This window comes from Entelurus aequoreus, linkage group LG08 (genome assembly GCF_033978785.1).
Source record: "Entelurus aequoreus isolate RoL-2023_Sb linkage group LG08, RoL_Eaeq_v1.1, whole genome shotgun sequence".
NCBI lineage: Eukaryota > Metazoa > Chordata > Actinopteri > Syngnathiformes > Syngnathidae > Entelurus > Entelurus aequoreus.
This window is the reverse complement of record NC_084738.1, coordinates 72,807,468-72,830,714: the sequence shown is the minus strand read 5'-3', so window position 1 is coordinate 72,830,714 and position 23,247 is coordinate 72,807,468. Positions and strand designations below refer to the sequence as shown.

Sequence of the window (23,247 nt, the reverse complement as noted above, 5' to 3'; positions counted from 1 at the left end):
CACACACACACACACACATATATATATATATAAGTATAAGGGGTCCCCTCTCTATCAGTTTGGGGGTCCATGGCCTGGAAAAGGTTGAAGACCTTGCTTTAGTGAGATCTTACCAGGTAAGCACGGAGGGGTCTGAAGGTGTACAGGTGAGCAAGATGAAGGTGTTCCTGTGTTCTTTCATGTATGGTAATCCACAGAAAGATATTGTTCTAACCCAAGGACTTCAAAGCGGAGAGAAGACAGGATCTGCCCAATTTCCAGACGACCTCTTTTTGAACTATTTTACGAACTCTTTTTGAACTACTTTACGAACTCTTTTTGAACTATTTTACAAAGTCTTTTTGAACCGACCTTTTCTGTGAATTGTTTACGACCTTCCCTGTGAACCTTTTGCGACCTTTGTCCTTTGGAAACAGTGGTGGCCATGTGGTCGGGGAGGGTCCGGAATAAAAGAAGGAGGCATGCAATCTTTTGGCAGAGCGTGCCGAGAGATACTGTACAAGGGTACAGTGTAAAGGCGACTCTCCTCAATATTGAGTCCAAATTGAATTCTGTCTCTGTTTGATTCTTTGCTTCTTGTCTTGTTTAATAAATGTCATCAGCGTTTGAACCTGAGAGAGATCTTACCAGGTATGCACAGAGGGGTCTGAAGGCGTGGGTCCCACACACGTACAGGTGAGTCTCATTTAGTGAGATCTTACCAGGTGAGCACAGAGGGGTCTGAAGGCGTGGGTCCCACACACGTACAGGTGAGTCTCATTTAGTGAGATCTTACCAGGTATGCACAGAGGGGTCTGAAGGTGTGGGTCCCACACACGTACAGGTGAGTCTCCTTTAGTGAGATCTTACCAGGTAAGCACAGAGGGGTCTGGAGGCGTGGGTCCCACACATGTACAGGTGAGTCTCATTTAGTGAGATCTTACCAGGTAAGCACAGAGGGGTCTGGAGGCGTGGGTCCCACACATGTACAGGTGAGTCTCATTTAGTGAGATCTTACCAGGTAAGCACAGAGGGGTCTGAAGGCGTGGGTCCCACACACGTACAGGTGAGTCTGGTTGAGTGAGATCTTACCAGGTATGCACAGAGGGGTCTGAAGGCGTGGGTCCCACACACGTACAGGTGAGTCTGGTTGAGTGAGATCTTACCAGGTATGCACAGAGGGGTCTGAAGGCGTGGGTCCCACACACGTACAGGTGAGTCTGGTTGAGGCGCTGCAGGAAGCGGATGTGATTGAAACACTCGGTCTGCAGAAGAACGCCAACAACACCATCAACCCTCGCCAAGTCCTCGCACATGACCGTGTTGGCGCACGCACCTTGTTGTCTCTACCTTTGCTCAGGCACTGCCTCTTCTGCTCAGGTGAAGCGTCCCAGTCCACCTGCCAAACACACACACACACCTCAGAAACACTACCAATCATTTGTATTGATCATTACTTCATCCAAACTCTCACCTACATAATAAACAGCACATTTGTCAAGGTCAACAAGTACCAAATCATTATAATTGCATATTACTTACACGTACAAAGTCTCCAAGGCAGAAGCGTACTAGATCCAGTAACAAACGTGTCCGCATGGTTCAACTTACTGTTTAAAGCCTGTCCACATCACTAAATAATACAAGTATGTATGATTCCTGCTGATATGGTTTGAGATAAATGTCATTATGGTATCAGAAGTGGTAAAAGTATCTGTTGGTAACCTTCCAGAAAGGTCCTGTATGGGCCCACATGTGTACTTCATGTTGTGCGTGCACGGAGATAAGCAGCAGGAGAAGATGAGCTTGACAAACTCCTCAGAAAGGCCCGGCACATTTAATCTAGCAGCCATAAAATTGAAAGGACGCAATTGGATTTGCTCAATCTGCTTGAAGCTAAATTTAGTCTGGCCTCCTTTAGGACTTGACGAATGGCAGCAAACTCGTGGAAATAAGTAGTGGAGGAGGGGCTGCATTCTTACGGCTACTTTTTTCTTTAAGAAGGGGTCCTATTTAAAGTGATATTGCATCCTAGTGGGGCATTAGTCCATTTATTTCTATCCAATACTAAATGAATGTCAAAATGTGTACATGGATAAGTTAAAAACAATTTTTATTTGATTTATTTATTATTATTTTATTATATTTATATATATTTATATTTATATGTATTATTTTACTTTTATCCTGCTCATTTCAGGGGCTTTTAAAATGATATTGCATCCTAGTGGGGCATTACAGTCAATTTATTTCAATGAATAAAGTAAAATTGTGTAATTGGATAAGTTAAAAACAACTTTTATTTCATTTATTTATTTATATTTTATCATATTTATATTTGAGCTATTTTTATATTTATTTTATATACATTTATATTATATTAATATGTATTATTCATGTATTTTACTTTTATCCTGCTCATTTCAGGGGCTTTTAAAATTATATTGCATCCTAGTGGGGCATTACAGTCATTTTATTTCAACCAAATACTCCATGAAAGTCAAATTGTGTACATGAATAAGCTAAAAATAACTTTAATTTCTTTTTTAATTATTATTAATATTTTATACACATATGTATATTTATTTTCATATATATTCAATAATATTATCATTTATTTTATTTACTGTTATTATGCCCATTTCAGTGGCTTTTAAAATGATATTGCATCCTAGTGGGGCATTAAAGTCATTTTATTTCAATCAATAATGTAAAATTGTGTATTTGGATAAGTTAAAAACAACTTGTATTTAATTTATTTATTTTATATACATTTATATTATATTTATGTATGTGTATTATTCATTTATTTCTACTTTCATCCTGCTCATTTCAGGGGCTTTTAAAATGATATTACATCATAGTGGGGCATTAGTCAATTTATTTCAATCAATAATGTACAATTGTGTAATTGGATTAAGTTAAAAACAACTTGTATTTCATTTATTTATTTATATTTTAATCATATTTATATTTTAGATATTTTTATATACATTTATATATATTTATATGTATTATTGATGTATTTGACTTTTATCCTGCTCATGTCAGGGGCTTTTAAAATGATATTGCATCCTAGTGGGGCATTAGTCAATTTATTTCAATTAATAATGTAAAATTGTGTAATTGGATAAGTTAAAAACAACTTTTATTTCATTTATTTATTTATATTTTATCATATTTATATTTTAGCTATTTTTACATTTATTTTATATACATTTATATTATATTAATATGTATTATTCATGTATTTTACTTTTTTCCTGCTCATTTCAGGGGCTTTTAAAATGATATTGCATCCTAGTGGGGCATTACAGTCATTTTATTTCAACCAAATACTCCATGAAAGTCAAATTGTGTACATGAATAAGCTAAAAATAACTTTAATTTCTTTTTCAATTATTATTAATATTTTATTATATTTTATACACATTTGCATATTTATTTTCATATATATATTCAATAATATTATCATTTATTTTATTTACTGTTATTATGCGCATTTCAGTGGCTTTTAAAATGATATTGCATCCTAGTGGGGCATTAAAGTCATTTTATTTCAATCAATAATGTAAAATTGTGTAATTGGATTAAGTTAAAAACAACTTGTATTTCATTTATTTATTTATATTTTAATCATATTTATATTTTAGCTATTTTTATATACATTTATATATATTTATATGTATTATTCATGTATTTGACTTTTATCCTGCTCATTTCAGGGGCTTTTAAAATGATATTGCATCCTAGTGGGGCATTACAGTCAATTTATTTCAATGAATAATGTAAAATTGTGTAATTGGATAAGTTAAAAACAACTTGTATTTCATTTATTTATTTATATTTTAATAATATTTACATTTTAGATATTTTTATATTTATTTTATATACATTTATATTATATTAATATGTATTATTCATGTATTTGACTTTTATCCTGCTCATTTCAGGGGCTTTTAAATGATATTGCATCCTAGTGGGGCAATACAGGAACTTTATTTCAACCAAATACTCCATGAACGTCAAATTGTGTGAATGAATAAGCTAAAAATAACTTTAATTTCATTTTTTTATTATTATTAATATTTTATTGTATTTATATTTTATACACATATGTTTATTTATTTCATATATATTTATATTATATTCAATAATATCATTTATTTAATTTACTTTTATTATGCTCATTTCAGGGGCTTTTAGAATGATATTGCATCCTAGTGGGGCAGTAACTATTTGAACCATGAGTGTCAAATTGTGTACATTAATAAGTTAAAAACAACTTTCATTTCATTTATTGTATTATTATTTTTTTATATTTATATTTCATACACATATGTTTATTATGTTATATATATTTAATATTATTATTACATGGATATGTTATATATATTTATTTATTTATTATTATTATTAATAATGATATTATATATATTCAGATGCAGAAGACACTTGCCACTCACCCGGGGGCTGGCGGCTGTGGAGATGTTGGCGGCGTGGAGGGCGTACAGCGCTCCTCTTCCTCCCACGTACAGAAGCCCCGCCTCCTCCTCCAGCAGCAAGGTGCTGTAGTTGCGGGTGGAGCCGGTGAAGCGGGCGCTGCCCAGCAGGCCTGCAGACACACACCTGGTTAACAACGCCTCTTAACATCTGCACACCCAATATTTAGAAAGGTTGTATGGAAATGTGTCAAAGAATGATTGAAGTGCAACATTATTCCCACTGAGAGTGATGAAGATGATGATGTCACCATCATGCATGACCTAGAAACATCTTCAGTGGACTGACAGTGATGATGATGATGATGATGATGTGTCATGGCAGTACTGGGACACACTACAATCCTTCTTGAGCCCCCAACATCAGCATCAATCCCCTTCTTTACTCACATTTGATGAAAAACACTCAGGCGCTAATGTTAGCATGCTAACTCTTTTACTGCTCAGAGTCTTATAACTTGGTACTTAAAACATGTTAAAAAAATAATAATAAATAAATAAATAAATAAATAATAAAATAAAAAAAATAAATAAATAAATAAATAAAATAAAATAAAACATGTTAGCTAAGTACACGCCAACAGTTGACATACGTAACATACCAAGTTACATGACTCCAAAGTGGACGGCGGCAAAATTGGATACAGAAATGTAGCATGCTAGTGTTAGCATTATGGCAGTTAACATGACTGAGGTGTACGGCGGCTAAAAACAATTAGCATGCTAGCGTTAAGGTGGCGTCGATCTTTCGGAGGAAGACTTTTACACGTTCCGGCAAACACGCCATGTGACGACTACAGACGCAGGTCACATGACCAGGTCAACTGGCAGGAAGTGGGTGGTCACCAGTGGGTGGTTGCGGTCACACCACACAGACTCATCACATGTACAGCTTAAGTTGTTCAACAGTCCGGGGGTCTCCCTTCTGCTATTTTAGGTGCCACACATTTTCAATGTCTGGACTACAGGCAGGCCAGTCTAGTACCTGCACTCTTTTACTATGAATGATGGCATCGTTTTTCTGAAATAAGCAGGGGCGTCCATGGTAACGTTGCTTGGATGGCAACATATGTTGCTCCAAAAGCTGTATGTACCTTTCATCATGAATGGTGCCTTCACAGATGTGTAAGTTACCCATGTCTTGGCCACTAATACACCCCCATACCATCACACATGCTGCCTTTTACACTTTGCGCCTAGAACAATCCGGATGGTTCTTTTCCTCTCGACGTCCACAGTTTCCCAAAACAATTTGAAATGTGGACTCGTCAGACCACGGAACACTTTTCCACTTTGTATCAGTCCGTCTTAGATGAGCTCAGGCCCAGCGAAGCCGACGGCGTTTCCGGGTGTTGTTGATAAAACGGTTTTCGCCTTGCATAGGAGAGTTTTAACTTGCACTTACAGATGTAGCGACCAACTGTAGTTACTGACAGTGGCTTTCTGAAGTGTTCCTGAGCCCACGTGGTGATATCCTTTACACACTGATGTGGCTTGTTGATGCAGTACAGCCTGAGGGATGGAAGGTCACGGGCTTAGCTGCTTACGTGCAGTGATTTCTCCACATTCTCTTTGATGATATTACGGAGCGTAGATGGTGAAATCCCTCAATTCCTTGCAATAGCTGCTTGAGAAAGGTTGTTCTTAAACTGTTCAACAATTTGCTCAGGCATTTTTTGACAAAGTGGTGACCCTCGCCCCATCCTTGTTTGTGAATGACTGAGCATTTCATGGAATTTACTTTTACACCCAATCATGGCACCCACCTGTTCCCAATTAGCCTGCACACCTGTGGGATGTTCCAAATAAGTCTTTGATGAGCATTCCTCAACTTTATCAGTATTTATTGCCACCTTTCCCAACTTCTTTGTCACGTGTTGCAGCCATCAAATTCTAAAGTTAATGATTATTTGCACAAAAAAAAATGTTTATGAGTTTGAACATGAAATATGTTGTCTTTGTAGCATATTCAACTGAATATGGCTTGAAAAGGATTTGCAAATCATTGTATTCTGTTTATATTTACATCTAACACCATTTACCAACTCCTATGGAAACGGGGTTCCTACATTGTACTTCACACATGCTAACTTATGAGCCATTTGTAAGATTTAACAGACACACGATCTATTCAAATAATTGATTTTATAATAATTTAATAAATAAAACTAAAAGAAAAATATAGAGATGTCGATATATGCGTTAAAATGTAATATCGGAAATTATCGGTATCGTTTTTTTTATTATCGGTATTGTGTTATTTATTTTTTTTATATATAATTTGTCCTCTGCATTTGACCCATCCCCTTGGGGAGCAGTGGGCAGCAGCGGCGCCGCGCCCGGGAATCACAAGGTAAAAGTTGATTTTCAAGACAAAACATGATTTTCAAGGTAAAAGTTGATTTTCAAGACAAAAAAAGATTTTCAAGGAAAAAAAAAGATTTTCAAGGGAAAAAATTATTTAGAAGGTAAGCGTTGATTTTCAAGACAAAAAATGATTTTCAAGAAAAAAAAAAGATTTTCAAGGTAAAAGTTTATTTTCCAGGTAAAAGTTGATTTTCAAGACAAAAATAGATTTTCAAGGAAAAAAATTATTTTCAAGACAAAACATGATTTTCAAGGTAAAAGTTGATTTTCCAGACAAAAAATGATTTTCAAGGTAAAAGTTGATTTTCAAGGGAAAAAATTATTTACAAGGTAAACGTTGATTTTCAAGACAAAAAAAGATTTTCAAGAAAAAAAAAAGATTTTCAAGGTAAAAGTTTATTTTCCAGGTAAAAGTTGATCAATACAGTCTGCAAGGGATACAGTCCGTAAGCACACATGATTGTGCGTGCTGCTGCTCCACTAATAGTACTAACCTTTAACACTTCATTTTACTCATTTTCATTCATTACTAGTTTCTATGTAACTGTTTTTATATTGTTGTACTTTCTTTTTTATTCAAGAAAATGTTTTTAATTTATTTATCTTATTTTATTTGATTCATTTTTTTAAAAAGTACCTTATCTTCACCATACCTGGTTGTCCAAAATTAGGCATAATAATGTGTTAATTCCACGACTGCATATATCGGTTGATATCGGTATCGGTTGATATCGGTATCGGTAATTAAAGAGTTGGACAATATCGGCATATCGGATATCGGCAAAAAGCCATTATCGGACATCCCTAGAAAAATATAATCAAACAAACATTTAATTATTTCATTTAATTAAAAGTGGGTTTTTTTACATTCAATTCACATGATTTTGGATTATGATAACACTAATAATAGAGATGAATAAACCTATTATTATACTTTGTATAATACAAATATTATTGAACAAAAATTAGAGATGGCCGATAATATCGGTCTGCCGATATTATCGGCCGATAAATGCGTTAAAATGTAATATCGGAAATTATCGGCATCGGGTTTTTTAGTATCAGTATCGTTTTTTTTTTTTGTTTTGTTTTTTTTTATTAAATCCACATAAAAAACACAAGATACACTTACAATTAGTGCACCAACCCAAAAAATCTCCCTCCCCCATTCACACTCATTCACACAAAAGGGTTGTTTCTTTCTGTTATTAATATTCTGCTTCCTACATTATATATCAATATATATCAATACAGTCTGCAAGGGATACAGTCCGTAAGCACACATGATTGTGCGTGCTGCTGCTCCACTAATAGTACTAACCTTTAACACTTAATTTTACTCATTTTCATTCATTACTAGTTTCTATGTAACTGTTTTTATATTGTTTTACTTTCTTTTTTATTCAAGAAAATGTTTTTAATTTATTTATCTTATTTTATTTTATTCATTTTTTTAAAAAGTACCTTATCTTCACCATACCTGGTTGTCCAAATTAGGCATAATAATGTGTTAATTCCACGACTGCATATATCGGTTGATATCGGTATCGGTTGATATCGGTATCAGTAATTAAAGAGTTGGACAATATCGGCATATCGGATATCGGCAAAAAGCCATTATCGGACATCCCTAGAAAAATATAATCAAACAAACATTTAATTATTTCATTTAATTAAGTGTTTTTTTTTTACATTCAATTCACATTATTTTGGATTATGATAACACTAATAATAGAGATTAATAAACCTATTATTATACTTTGTATAATACAAATATTATTGAATAAAAATTACAGATGTCCGATAAATGCGTTAAAATGTAATATCGGAAATTATCGGCATCGTTTTTTTGTTAGTATCAGTATCGTTTTTTTTTTGTTTTTTTTAAAATTTTATTTTGTTTTTTTTATTAAATCCACATAAAAAACACAAGATACACTTACAATTAGTGCACCAAGCCAAAAAACCTCCCTCCCCCCATTTACACTCATTCACACAAAAGGGTTGTTTCTTTCTGTTATTAATATTCTGCTTCCTACATTATATATCAATATATATCAATACAGTCTGCAAGGGATACAGTCCGTAAGCACACATGATTGTGCGTGCTGCTGCTCCACTAATAGTACTAACCTTTAACACTTCATTTTACAAATTTTCATTCATTACTAGTTTCTATGTAACTGTTTTTATATTGTTTTACTTTCTTTTTTATTCAAGAAAATGTTTTTAATTTATTTATCTTATTTTATTTGATTCATTTTTTTAAAAAGTACCTTATCTTCACCATACCTGGTTGTCCAAATTAGGCATAATAATGTGTTAATTCCACGACTGCATATATCGGTTGATATCGGTATCGGTTTATATCGGTATCGGTAATTAAAGAGTTGGACAATATCGGCATATCGGATGTCGGCAAAAAGCCATTATCGGACATCCCTAGAAAAATATAATCAAACAAACATTTAATTATTTCATTTAATTAAAAGTGTTTTTTTTTTACATTCAATTCACATTATTTTGGATTATGATAACACTAATAATAGAGATGAATAAACCTATTATTATACTTTGTATAATACAAATATTATTGAATAAAAATTAGAGATGTCCGATAATATCGGTCTGCCGATATTATCGGCCGATAAATGCGTTAAAATGTAATATCGGAAATTATCGGTATCGTTTTTTTTGTATCAGTATCGTTTTTTTTTTGTTTTGTTTTGTTTTTATTATTAAATCCACATAAAAAACACAAGATACACTTACAATTAGTGCACCAACCCAAAAAACCTCCATCCCCCATTTACACTCATTCACACAAAAGGGTTGTTTCTTTCTGTTATTAATATTCTGCTTCCTACATTATATATCAATATATATCAATACAGTCTGCAAGGGATACAGTCCGTAAGCACACATGATTGTGCGTGCTGCTGCTCCACTAATAGTACTAACCTTTAACACTTAATTTTAACTAATTTTCATTCATTACTAGTTTCTATGTAACTGTTTTTATATTGTTTTACTTTCTTTTTTATTCAAGAAAATGTTTTTAATTTATTTATCTTATTTTATTTGATTCATTTTTTTAAAAAGTATATCGGTATCGGTAATTAAAGAGTTGGACAATATCGGAATATCGGATATCGGCAAAAAGCCATTATCGGACATCCCTAGAAAAATATAATCAAACAAACATTTAATTATTTCATTTAATTAAAAGTGTTTTTTTTTTTACATTCAATTCACATTATTTTAGATTATGATAACACTAATAATAGAGATTAATAAACCTATTATTATACTTTGTATAATACAAATATTATTGAATAAAAATACACAAAAATCTATTTTATTCTTTTAATTGTTTGCACAATATACTTGTATTTTTAATTAAGCACCCCCCTGGACTAACAGTGAAAAAGCAGCAGGAAAAAGAGCATAAAAGGTGTTGTGCACGCCACATTGCACTGCATGTGCAGGCCATGAGCAGCTGCAGGGAAAAATAAGCGCGCACACGAGCCAGCAAGGCGTCACTTAATGTTTACACAAAGAGTTATGCAAACATGGCCGTGGGCAGAGAGGATGCCAGTCACGCATGAGCCAGCAGAAGCCTATCTTTTGGGGGGAAACAAATAAATAGAAAAGTAAATAAAGTGGGATGTTGAGTGACACGACAGTGCTGACGACCACGACGACGGCGCGGCGGCGTGCCTGCAGGGTCCTGAGGCAACATGGCCGCCTCGCTCCTTGATGAGGGAGTCACATTTGTGCCAATTAACTTGTTCAAATTGCAACTTAACTTAGCAAAATACTCATCTAGAGAGACACATCGTTAGGGACAATACATCAGGCGTGTCTAAAGTGTGGCCCGGGGGCCAATTTTGGCACGGAGCTTGTTTTTTTTATTTTGAAAAATAAAGTGAATTCCGTATTGAGATATGTCAAATTCTTAAAATCATATTAATCACACTTTTGCAGTAGTAACAAGTTACTTCCTGTGCTTCTGAGGCCGTCATGTTGACGTACAACCACACCAAAAGCAGCGTGTCACGTTACATCAAACATACAAACCCCGTTTCCATAGGAGTGGGGAAATGGTGTTAGATGTAAATATAAACGGAATACAATGATTTGCAAATCATTTTCAGAATCAGAATCAGAATCAGAATCGTTTTATTGCCATTGTTTGAGAACGGGTTCACAAACTAGGAATTTCTCTTGGTGCAAACGTCCGTCCTGTGAGCACGCGCTGAGCGTCACGTCACGCACGTCTGCGCCGGGCGGGATGTAAACAGCCACGAGAATGAATGAAACAATCTCACGCGGTGAGTCAAAGGGCTTACAGTGGATAAAGAAATATTCCAGAGAAGAGGAACAGTGTCTAAAAATCACAGTCACGTCTGTACACCAGCTGTTGTTGATAAAGAAGCGGAGTCCACCGCCTCTTTTTTTTGCCAGAGAGCGCCGCGTCTCGGTCCGCCCGGAGGAGATGAAAGCACTTGCGCTCAGCCAAGTCTCCGTGAAGCCATATTCAGTTGAATATGCTACAAAGACAACATACTTGATGTTCAAATGTTCATTCACTTTATAATTTGATGGCAGCAACACGTGACAAAGAAGTTGTGAAAGGTGGCAATAAATACTGATAAAGTTGAGGAATGCTCATCAAACACTTATTTGGAACATCCCACAGGTGTGCAGGCTAATTGGGAACAGGTGGGTGCCATGATTGTGTATAAAAACAGCTTCCCAAAAAATGCTCAGTCTTTCACAAGAAAGGATGGGGCGAGGTACACCACTTTGTCCACAACTTGTCAAACAGTTTAAGAACAACGTTTCTCAAAGTGCAATTGCAAGAAATTTAGGGATTTCAACATCTACGCTCCATAATATCATCAAAAGGTTCAGAGAATGTGGAGAAATCCCTGCACGTAAGCGGCATGGCCGGAAACCAACATTGAATGACCGTGACCTTCGACACTGTATCAAAAACCGACATCAATCTCTAAAGGATATCACCACATGGGCTCAGGAACACTTCAGAAACCCACTGTCACTAACTACAGTTCCTCGCTACATCTGTAAGTGCAAGTTAAAGCTCTACTATGCAAAGCCAAAGCCATTTATCAACAACACCCAGAAACGCCGCCGGCTTCTCTGGGCCCGAGATCATCTAAGATGGACTCATGCAAAGTGGAAAAGTGTTCTGTGGTCTGACCAGTCCACATTTCAAATTGTTTTTGGAAATATTCCACATGGTGTCATCTGGACCAAAGGGGAAGCGAACCATCCAGACTGTTATCCACGCAAAGTTCAAAAGGCAGCATGTGTGATGGTATGGGGGTGTATTAGTGGCCAAGACATGGGTAACTTACACATCTGTGAAGGCACCATTAATGCTGAAAGGTACATACAGCTTTTGGAACATATGCTGGCATCTAAGCGCCGTCTTTTTCATGGACGCCCCTGCTTATTTCAGCAAGACAATGCCAAGCCACATTCAGCACGTGTTACAACAGCGTGGCTTCGTAAAAAAAAAGAGTGCGGGTACTTTCCTGGCCCGCCTGCAGTCCAGACCTGTCTCCCATTGAAAATGTGTGGCGCATTATGAAGGGCAGGGGTCAGCAACCTTTTTGGAACCAAGAGCTACTTCTTGGGTAGTGATTAATGCGAAGGGCTACCAGTTTGATACACACTTCAATAAATTGCCAGAAATAGCCAATTTGCTCAATTTACCTTTAACTCTATGTTATTATTAATAATTAATGATATTTAAACTTAATTGAACGGTTTAAAAGAGGAGAAAACACGAAAAAAAATTACAATTACATTTTGAAACATAGTTTATCTTCAATTTCGACTCTTTAAAATTCAAAATTCAAACGAACAAAAGAAGAGAAAAACTTTTTAAAAAATTTTATGGAACATCATTAGTAATTTTTCCTGATTAAGATTAATTTTATAATTTTGATGACATGTTTTAAATAGGTTAAAATCCAATCTACACTTTGTTAGAATATATAACAAATTGGACCAAGCTATATTTCTAACAAAGACAAATCATTATTTCTTCTAAATTTTCCAGAACAAATTTTTTTAAAGAAATTCAAAAGACTTTGAAATAAGATTTTAATTTGATTCTACAGATTTTCTAGATTTGCCAGAATAATTTTTTTGAATTTTAATCATAATAAGTTTGAAGAAATATTTCACAAATATTCTTCGTCGAAAAAACAGAAGCTAAAATGAAGAATTAAATTAAAATGTATTTATTATTCTTTACACACAAATTTTTTTTTTACTTGAACATTGATTTAAATTGTCAGGAAAGAAGAGGAAGGAATTTAAAAGGTAAAAAGGTATATGTGTTTAAAAATCCTAAAATCATTTTTAAGGTTGTATTTTTTCTCTAAAATTGTCTTTCTGAAAGTTATAAGAAGCAAAGTAAAAAAATGAATTTATTTAAACAAGTGAAGACCAAGTCTTTAAAATATTTTCTTGGATGTTTTAATTCTATTTGAGTTTTGTCTCTCTTAGAATTAAAAATGTCGGGCAAAGCGAGACCAGCTTGCTAGTAAATAAATACAATTTAAAAAATAGAGGCAGCTCACTGGTAAGTGCTGCTATTTGAGCTATTTTTAGAACAGGCCAGCGGGCTACTCATCTGGTCCTTACGGGCTACCTGGTGCCCGCGGGCACCGCGTTGGTGACCCCTGATGAAGCGTAAAATATGACAGCGGAGACCCCGGACTGTTGAACCACTGAAGCTCTACATAAAACTAGAATGGGAAATAATTCCACTTTCAAAGCTTCAACAATTAGTTTCCTCACTTCCCAATCGTTTACTGAGTGTTGTTAAAAGGAAAGGCCATGTAACACAGTGGTGAACATGCCCTTTCCCAACTACTTTGGCACGTGTTGCAGCCATGAAATTCTAACTTAATTATTATTTGCAAAAAAAAACAAAGTTTATGAGTTTGAACATGAAATATGTTGTCTTTGTAGCATATTCAACTGAATATGGCTTGAAAAGGATTTGCAAATCATTGTATTCTGTTTATATTTACATCTAACACCATTTCCCAACTCATATGGAAACGGGGTTTGTACATAAAAGTAATGAGATTACTCATTACTGGTAAAAGTAACAGTGCTGGTGATCACACACTTCATCAAAGTCTGTGTGTGTGTGTGTTTGTGTTGGAGTTTGACAGGTGGACAGTTGATCCATGGCAGGTGGCGACTACTGACACAAGAATCCTCCATGTTGGGTCTGGATGATGGTAAAGCCTCAGTGTGTGTGTGTGTGTGTGTGTGTGTGTGTGTGTGTGTGTGTGTGTGTGTGTGTGTGTGTGTGTGTGTGTGTGTGTGTGTGTGTGTGTGTGTGCGTGACTCACAGCATGTCAGTGGACTGGCGAGTGAGTGTGCGACACAAAAGAAGAGACTCTGGGAAGAAACGCCGGGAGGAAGGAGACTGACTCTTGTGTCAGTAGTTGTCATTTACATGCCAACGATGACGTAATCATGACCACCAAGAAGAAGACTTATTGCGTAACATTTAAGGCAGCTATTGGGGATCCAAAAGTACACCACTCATAAAAGTATGTTTTGTTTACTTTCATCACTTAAATCTCTACATCAACTTCAGATCTATCTGTCAGTTATAAGTTAATAAAATGTTGGTTTTATTCCTAACCTGACTCTGGCCAGATCCTTGTAGTTGGCTGAGCTCCACACAAGGATCTGGGATCATTTTTTGTTTACTTTCATCACTTAAATCTCTACATCAACTTCAGATCTATCTGTCAGTTATAAGTTAATAAAATGATGGTTTTATTCTAACCTGACTCTGGCCAGATCCTTGTAGTTGGCTGAGCTCCACACAAGGATCTGGGATTATTTTTTGTTTACTTTCATCACTTAAATTTCTACATCAACTACAGATCTATCTGCCAGTCATAAGTTAATAAAATGTTGGTTTTATTCTAACCTGACTCTGGCCAGATCCTTGTAGTTGGCTGAGCTCCACACAAGGATCTGGGATTATTTTTTGTTTACTTTCATCACTTAAATCTCTACATCAACTTCAGATCTATCTGTCAGTTATAAGTTAATAAAATGTTGGTTTTATTTCTAACATGACTCTGGCCAGATCCTTGTAGTTGGCTGAGCTCCACACAAGGATCTGGGATTATTTTTTGTTTACTTTCATCACTTAAATCTCTACATCAACTTCAGATCTATCTGTCAGTTATAAGTTAATAAAATGTTGGTTTTATTTCTAACCTGACTCTGGCCAGATCCTTGTAGTTGGCTGAGCTCCACACAAGGATCTGGGATTATTTTTTGTTTACTTTCATCACTTAAATTTCTACATCAACTACAGATCTATCTGCCAGTCGTAAGTTAATAAAATGTTGGTTTTATTCTAACCTGACTCTGGCCAGATCCTTGTAGTTGGCTGAGCTCCACACAAGGATCTGGGATCATTTTTTGTTTACTTTCATCACTTAAATCTCTACATCAACTTCAGATCTATCTGTCAGTTATAAGTTAATAAAATGTTGGTTTTATTCTAACCGGACTCTGGCCAGATCCTTGTTGTTGGCTGAGCTCCACACAAGGATCTTGATTTAGGGCTATATAAATAAACATTGATTGATTGATTGATTGATCTGGGATAATGTTTTGTTTACTTTCATCACTTAAATCTCTACATCAACTTCAGATCTGTCAGTTATAAGTTAACAAAATGTTGGTTTTATTCCTAACCTGACTCTGGCCAGATCCTTGTAGTTGGCTGAGCTCCACACAAGGATCTGGGATCATGTTTTGTTTACTTTCATCACTTAAATCTCTACATCCACTTCAGATCTGTCAGTTATAAGTTAACAAAATGTTGGTTTTATTTCTAACCTGACTTTGGCCAGATCCTTGTAGTTGGCTGAGCTCCACACAAGGATCTGGGATCATGTTTTGTTTACTTTCATCACTTAAATCTCTACATCCACTTCAGATCTGTCAGTTATAAGTTAACAAAATGTTGGTTTTATTTCTAACCTGACTCTGGCCAGATCCTTGTAGTTGGCTGAGCTCCACACAAGGATCTGGGATCATGTTTTGTTTACTTTCATCACTTAAATCTCTACATCAACTACAGATCTATCTGTCAGTTATAAGTTAACAAAATGTTGGTTTTATTTCTAACCGGACTCCGGCCAGATCCTTGTAGTTGGCTGAGCTCCACACAAGGATCTGGGATCATTTTTTATCCATCTATCTGCCAGTTATAAGTTAACAAAATGTTGGTTTTATTCCTAACCTGACTCTGGCCAGATCCTTGTAGTTGGCTGAGCTCCACACAAGGATCTGGGATCATTTTTTGTTTACTTTCATCACTTAAATCTCTACATCAACTTCAGATCTATCTGTCAGTTATAAGTTAACAAAATGTTGGTTTTATTCCTAACCTGACTCTGGCCAGATCCTTGTAGTTGGCTGAGCTCCACACAAGGATCTGGGATCATGTTTTGTTTACTTTCATCACTTAAATCTCTACATCCACTTCAGATCTGTCAGTTATAAGTTAACAAAATGTTGGTTTTATTTCTACCCTGACTCTGGCCAGATCCTTGTAGTTGGCAGAGCTCCACACAAGGATCTGGAATTATTTTTTGTTTACTTTCATCACTTAAATCTCTACATCAACTTCAGATCTGTCAGTTATAAGTTAACAAAATGTTGGTTTTATTCCTAACCTGACTCTGGCCAGATCCTTGTAGTTGGCTGAGCTCCACACAAGGATCTGGGATCAAAGGCAAGGAAAACTCCTTCCAGATAGCAAAAAAATTATGAACCAATCAGGATCGCCGGGCGGGGTTTCATAGATGTGACGTAGCGACTGTTTGATTCAAACAACAATGGCGGCATGCAGCTAGGGACCTGCTCAGTGGCCTAGTGGTTAGAGTGTCCGCCCTGAGATGGGTAGGTTGTGAGTTCAAACCCTGGCCGAGTCATACCAAAGACTATAAAAATGGGAGCCGTTACCTCCCTGCTTGGCACTCAGCATCAAGGCTTGGAATTGGGGGTTAAATCACCAAAAATGATTCCCGGGCGCGGCCACCGCTGGTGCTCACTGCTCCCCTCACCTCCCAGTGGGTGATCAAGGGTGATGGGTCAAATGCGGGGAATAATTTCGCCACACCTAGTGTGTGTGTGACTATCATTGGTACTTTTTTTAACTTTTAAGTTAAAGTTAAAGTTAAAGTTAAACTTGAACTTAACTTTTAACTTTAGTAGGTGGCAGCAGGTAGCTAATTGCTTTGTAGATGTCGGGAACATGGTTTGTCGTGATCACAATATGCGGGAGGCAGTGTGTACTGTAGGTAAAAAGGTATTTAACACTTAAAACAAAAATAAACAAAAGGCAAGTGCCGCTAAGAAAAGGCATTGAAGCAAAACAAAACTAAAACTGAACTGGCTGCAAAGTAAACAAAAACAGAATGCTGGACGACAGCAAAGACTTACACCGTGTGGAGCAGACGGCGTCCACAAAGTACATCCGTACATGACAATCAACAATGTTTAGACACCCCTGATCTAGAATATTACAAGCCCTCAAAATTAAAATTAAAATCAAATAAAAATATAAACAAAGTTTTGTTAATTCGAAAATAACAATAATACTAACTTATGAATACATTCATTTGAAAAATGACAACAACATTAATAAACATTGTAAAATGTATAAGTGAACATTAATATTTTCGTACAGGCAGATATTTTGACACACTAGGTTCTGCAGTTACACAATCATATTATTATTATTATTATTCTATTCTTACAGGGGGAAACAGCAGTAAAAATGTAAGAAAAATAGCCAAAAATATCGTAACATAATGAGAAAAAGCTGCAATGTTCTAATAAATAATAATAATATAATTAGCCACTTATAATACAACGCTGACACTTTTTTGTCTTTAAATATAAAGTATATAATACCTGTATTTAGCATTTTTTAATAGATTAAAAAATATCAAAAAGGCCTCCACATACGTGCAGAGGGCTTTTCTATTTTTGACAATTTTCCAAGATTGTATTAATAACTTCAAATCACGAATCCTGTGGGAAGATATATATATATATATATATATATATATATATATATATATATATATATATATATATATATATATATATATATATATATATATATATATATATATATATATAATATATATATGTATACACACATATCGGTGCCGATAATCGATCACTCTAATTAGAACTACCGTATTTTTCGGACTATAAATCGCAGTCACATAATATCTACGGCTTTTCACACACGCAAGTGAATGCAAGGCATACTTGGTCAACAGCCATACAGGTCACACTGAGGGTGGCCGTATAAACAACTTTAACACTGTTACAAATATGCGCCACACTGTGAACCCACACCAAATAAGAATGACAAACACATTTCGGGAGAACATCCGCACCGTAACACAACATAAACACAACAGAACAAATACCCAGAAACCCTTGCAGCACTAACTCTTCCGGGACGCTACAATATACACCCCCCCGCTACTCCCCAAACCCCGCCCACCTCAACCTCCTCATGCTCTCTCAGGGAGAGCATGTCCCAAATTCCAAGCTGCTGTTTTGAGGGATGTTAAAAAAAAAGAATGCACTTTGTGACTTCAATAATAAATATGGCAGTGCCATGTTGGCACTTTTTTTTCCATAACTTGAGTTGATTTATTTTGTAAAACCTTGTTACATTGTTTAATGCATCCAGCGGGGCATCACAACAAAATTAGGCATAATAATGTGTTATTTCCACCACTGTATGTATCGGTATCGCTTGATATCGGAATCGGTAATTAAGAGTTGGACAAAATCGGATATCGGCAAAAAAGCCCTTATCGGACATTTCTAGTATATATATATATATATATATATATAATATATATATGTATACACACATACATACAGTATATGCGCTAATGTGGTTCAGTTGTAGTTAGGGGGGAAAAAAAGGCCGATACACGTCAAAATGCCAAATATCGGTGCCGATAATCGATCACTCTAATTAGAACTACCGTATGTTTCGGACTATAAATCGCAGTCACATAATATCTACGGCTTTTCACACACACAAGTGAATGCAAGGCATACTTGGTCAACAGCCATACAGGTCACATTGAGGGTGTCCGTATAAACAACTTTAACACTGTTACAAATATGCGCCACACTGTGAACCCACACCAAACAAGAATGACAAACACATTTCGGGAGAACATCCGCACCGTAACACAACATAAACACAACAGAACAAATACCCAGAACCCCTTGCAGCACTAACTCTTCCGGGACGCTACAATATACACACCCCCCCAACCCCGCCCACCTCAACCTCCTCATGCTCTCTCAGAGAGAGCATGTCCCAAATTCCAAGCTGCTGTTTTGAGGCATGTTAAAAAAAAGAATGCACTTTGTGACTTCAATAATAAATATGGCAGTGCCATGTTGGCACTTTTTTTTACATAACTTGAGTTGATTTATTTTGTTGGAACTTGAAATCTCCATCTCCATAGAGCAGGTCAGCAGCAGGAAGCATGAAGTGCTCTAAAACTTGCTGGTAGACGGCTGCGTTGACCCTGGATCTCAGGAAACAGAGTGGACCGACACCAGCAGATGACATGGCACCCCAAACCATCACTGATGGTGGAAACTTTACACTAGACTTCAGGCAACGTGGATCCTGTGCCTCTCCTGTCTTCCTCCAGACTCTGGGACCTCCATTTCCAAAGGAAATGCAACATTTGCTTTCGTCAGAAAACATGACTTTGGACCACTCAGCAGCAGTCCAGCTCTTTTTTCCAGGGTCAACGCAGCCGTCTACCAGCAAGTTTTAGAGCACTTCATGCTTCCTGCTGCTGACCTGCTCTATGGAGATGGAGATTTCAAGTTCCAACAGGACTTGGCGCCTGCACACAGCGCAAAATCTACCCGTGCCTGGTTTACGGACCATGGTATTTCTGTTGTAAATTGGCCCGCCAACTCCCCTGACCTTAGCCCCATAGAAAATCTGTGGGGTATTGTGAAAAGGAAGATGCAGAATGCCAGAGCCAAAAAGGCAGAAGAGTTGAAGGCCACTATCAGAGCAACCTGGGCTCTCATAACACCTGAGCAGTGCCAGAAACTCATGGACTCCATGCCACGCCGCATTAACGCAGTAATTGAGGCAAAAGGAGCTCCAACCAAGTATTGAGTATTGTACATGCTCATATTTTTCATTTTCATACTTTTCAGTTGGCCAACATTTCTAAAAATCCCTTTTTTGTATTAGCCTTAAGTAATATTCTAATTTTGTGACACACGAAATTTTGGATTTTCATTTGTTGCCACTTCAAATCATCAAAATTAAATGAAATAAACATTTGAATGCATCAGTCTGTGTGCAATGAATAAATATAATGTACAAGTTACACCTTTTGAATGCAATTACTGAAATAAATCAAGTTTTTCAAAATATTCTAATTTACTGGCTTTTACCTGTATATCGGTATCGCTTGATATCGGAATCGGTAATTAAGAGTTGGACAATATCGGAATATCGGCAAAAAAGCCATTATCGGACATCTCTACTTGTTATGGTTTGAATTCATATCCAACAATTGCCAGAACAACTTTTTACTGTCAATATCGGCTTACGGAGTTTCATTTTTTTATGTTTTCTGCTGGTGGTGTGCCTCAGGATCAGGATTTTTTCAATAGAAAAAAAATGTGTCTCGGCTCAGAAAAGGTTGAAAAACACTGATATATGATATACCTAAAAACATCAGTTTTTGGCACATAGGGCCCAGTCCTACTCTGGGATACCAGCAGCAAATTTAGCACTGATTTCTATGAGGTTATGGATGTTTTTTTTTTTAAATCCCCAGTGGACTTTGCATCTTTCATCAATATTTCATGACTTCACGTCTGGGTCGGCAGAGGCAGAAGCAGGTCAGTGCAAGGATGGGAAGGTCGAGCAAACAATAAAGAGACTCAACCAGCACGTGAAGAGGCTTTTAAAGACAGCAGGACTTCCAGGATGGATCATCTGGACCTTTGCCAGAATCATTCTGCACTCAGGCTTGCTAGGAGGCCTCCCATGGTGGGTGATGCTCTGCAGCACGTCCTTGAGTGGTGCACACACTGACTGACACGTGTCACCGCCGGCCAGCGAGGGTACGCCTCGGGCAGCCAGCCAGCCAGTAAGTCAAGGACAATTAGTGGAATGTCTAATTGACGTGGAAAGAAGGTGTAAAACCAAACAGTGAGGTTCTCAATATTAGTGTGTCACATGTTCAAATCTTCCCTTTGGATTTGTGATTTGAAGTTATTAATACATCCATCCATTTTCTACCGCTTGTCCCTTTTGGGGTCGCGGGGGTTGCTGGAGCCTATCTCAATCTTGGAAAATTGTCAAAAATAGAAAAGCCCTCTGCATGTATGTGGAGGCCATTTTGATATTTTTTAATCTATTAAAAAGTGCTAAATACAGGTATAATATACTTTATATTTAAAGACAAAAAAGTGTCAGCATTGTATTATAAGTGGCTAATTATATTATTATTATTTATTAGAACATTTCAGCTTTTTCTCATTATGTTACGATTTTTTTGGATATTTTTCTTACATTTTTACTGCCGTTTCCCCCTATAAGAATACAATAATAATAATAATATCAATGATTGTGTAACTGCAGAACCTAGTGTGTCAAAATATCTGCCTGTACAAAAATAATAATGTTCAGTTATACATTTTACAACGTTTATTAATGTTGTTGTCATTTTTCAAATTAATGAATTCATAAGTTAGTATTATTGTTATTTTCTAATTAACGAAACTTTGTTTATATTTGTATTTGATTTTAATTTTAATTTCGAGGGCTTGTAATATTCTAGATCAGGGGTGTCTAAACTTTTCCCACCAAGGATCACATACTTAAAAGTCAAAGTATGCTGAGGCCATTTTGATATTCCTAAATCTATAAAAAAAACAAACTCTAAAAACAGATATAATATACTTTATATTTAAAGACAAAAAAGTTTCAGCTTTGTATTATTTATGGCCAAAGTATAGTATTATTAATTATTACAACATTTCAGCTTTTTGTCATTATGTTACGTTTTTTTTGCTATTTTTTCTTACATTTTTACTGATGTTTTCCCCTGTAAGAATATAATAATAATAATAATAATAATATGATTGTGTAACTGCAGAACCTAGTGTGTCAAAATATCTGCCTGTACGAAAATATTAATGTTCAGCTACACATTTTACAGTGTTTATTAGAGATGTCCGATAATATCGGTCTGCCAATATTATCGGCCGATAAATGCGTTAAAACGTAATATCGGAAATTATCGGTATCGGTTTTTTTATTATCAGTATCGTTTTGTTTTTTTTTTAAATCTTTTTTTTATTAAATCCACATAAAAAACACAAGATACACTTACAATTAGTGCACCAACCCAAAAAACCTCCCTCCCCCATTTACACTCATTCACACAAAAGTGTTGTTTCTTTCTGTTATTAATATTCTGCTTCCTACATTATATATCAATATATATCAATACAGTCTGCAAGGGATACAGTCCGTAAGCACACATGATTGTGTGTGCTCCTGCTCCACTAATAGTACTAACCTTTAACAGTTAATTTTACAAATTTTCATTAATTACTAGTTTCTATGTAACTGTTTTTATATTGTTTTACTTTCTTTTTTATTCAAGAAAATGTTTTTAATTTATTTATCTTATTTTATTTGATCCATTTTTTAAAAAAGTACCTGATCTTCACCATACATGGTTGTCCAAATTAGGCATAATAATGTGTTAAGTCCACGACTGTATATATCGGTTGATATCGGTATCGGTTGATATCGGTATCTGTAATTAAAGAGTTGGACAATATCGGCATATCGGATATATGCAAAAAGCCATTATCGGACATCCCTAGTGTTTATTAATGTTGTTGTCATTTTTCTAATTCATTAATTCATAAGTTAGTATTATTATTTTCTAATTATCTAACTAAACTTTGTTTAAATATTTGTATTTCATTTTGTTTTAATTTTGAGAGCTTTTAATGTTCTAGATCAGGGGTGTCTAAACTTTTTCCACCAAGGGTCACAGACTTAAAACTCAAAGTATGTGGGGGGCCATTTAGATTTTTTTTTTTTTTTTTTTTTTTTAAATGCTAAAAACAAATATTATATATATTTAAAGACACAAATTTGTGTTACGGGTGACCAAGTTTATTATTATCAATTTTTTGTTTCAAAATTTCAGCTTTTTCACATTACATTTTAATGTTTTGCTCTTTTTTCTTACAT

General features: G+C 35.6%; 1 protein-coding gene across 1 annotated transcript in view; it reads right to left on the bottom strand.

Annotated features, from left to right (window-relative positions):
- The window catches only part of sema4gb (sema domain, immunoglobulin domain (Ig), transmembrane domain (TM) and short cytoplasmic domain, (semaphorin) 4Gb), a 55,481-nt gene that overhangs the window by 21,114 nt on the left and 11,120 nt on the right, over positions 1-23,247 (bottom strand). Inside the window, exons 3-5 of the mRNA XM_062057264.1 lie at positions 4,446-4,594; positions 1,316-1,378; positions 1,146-1,244 (exon numbers count right to left, since the gene is read on the bottom strand). Coding sequence (XP_061913248.1) covers positions 1,146-1,244; positions 1,316-1,378; positions 4,446-4,594 — 311 coding nt within the window. The remainder of the gene's footprint in view (positions 1-1,145; positions 1,245-1,315; positions 1,379-4,445; positions 4,595-23,247) is intronic.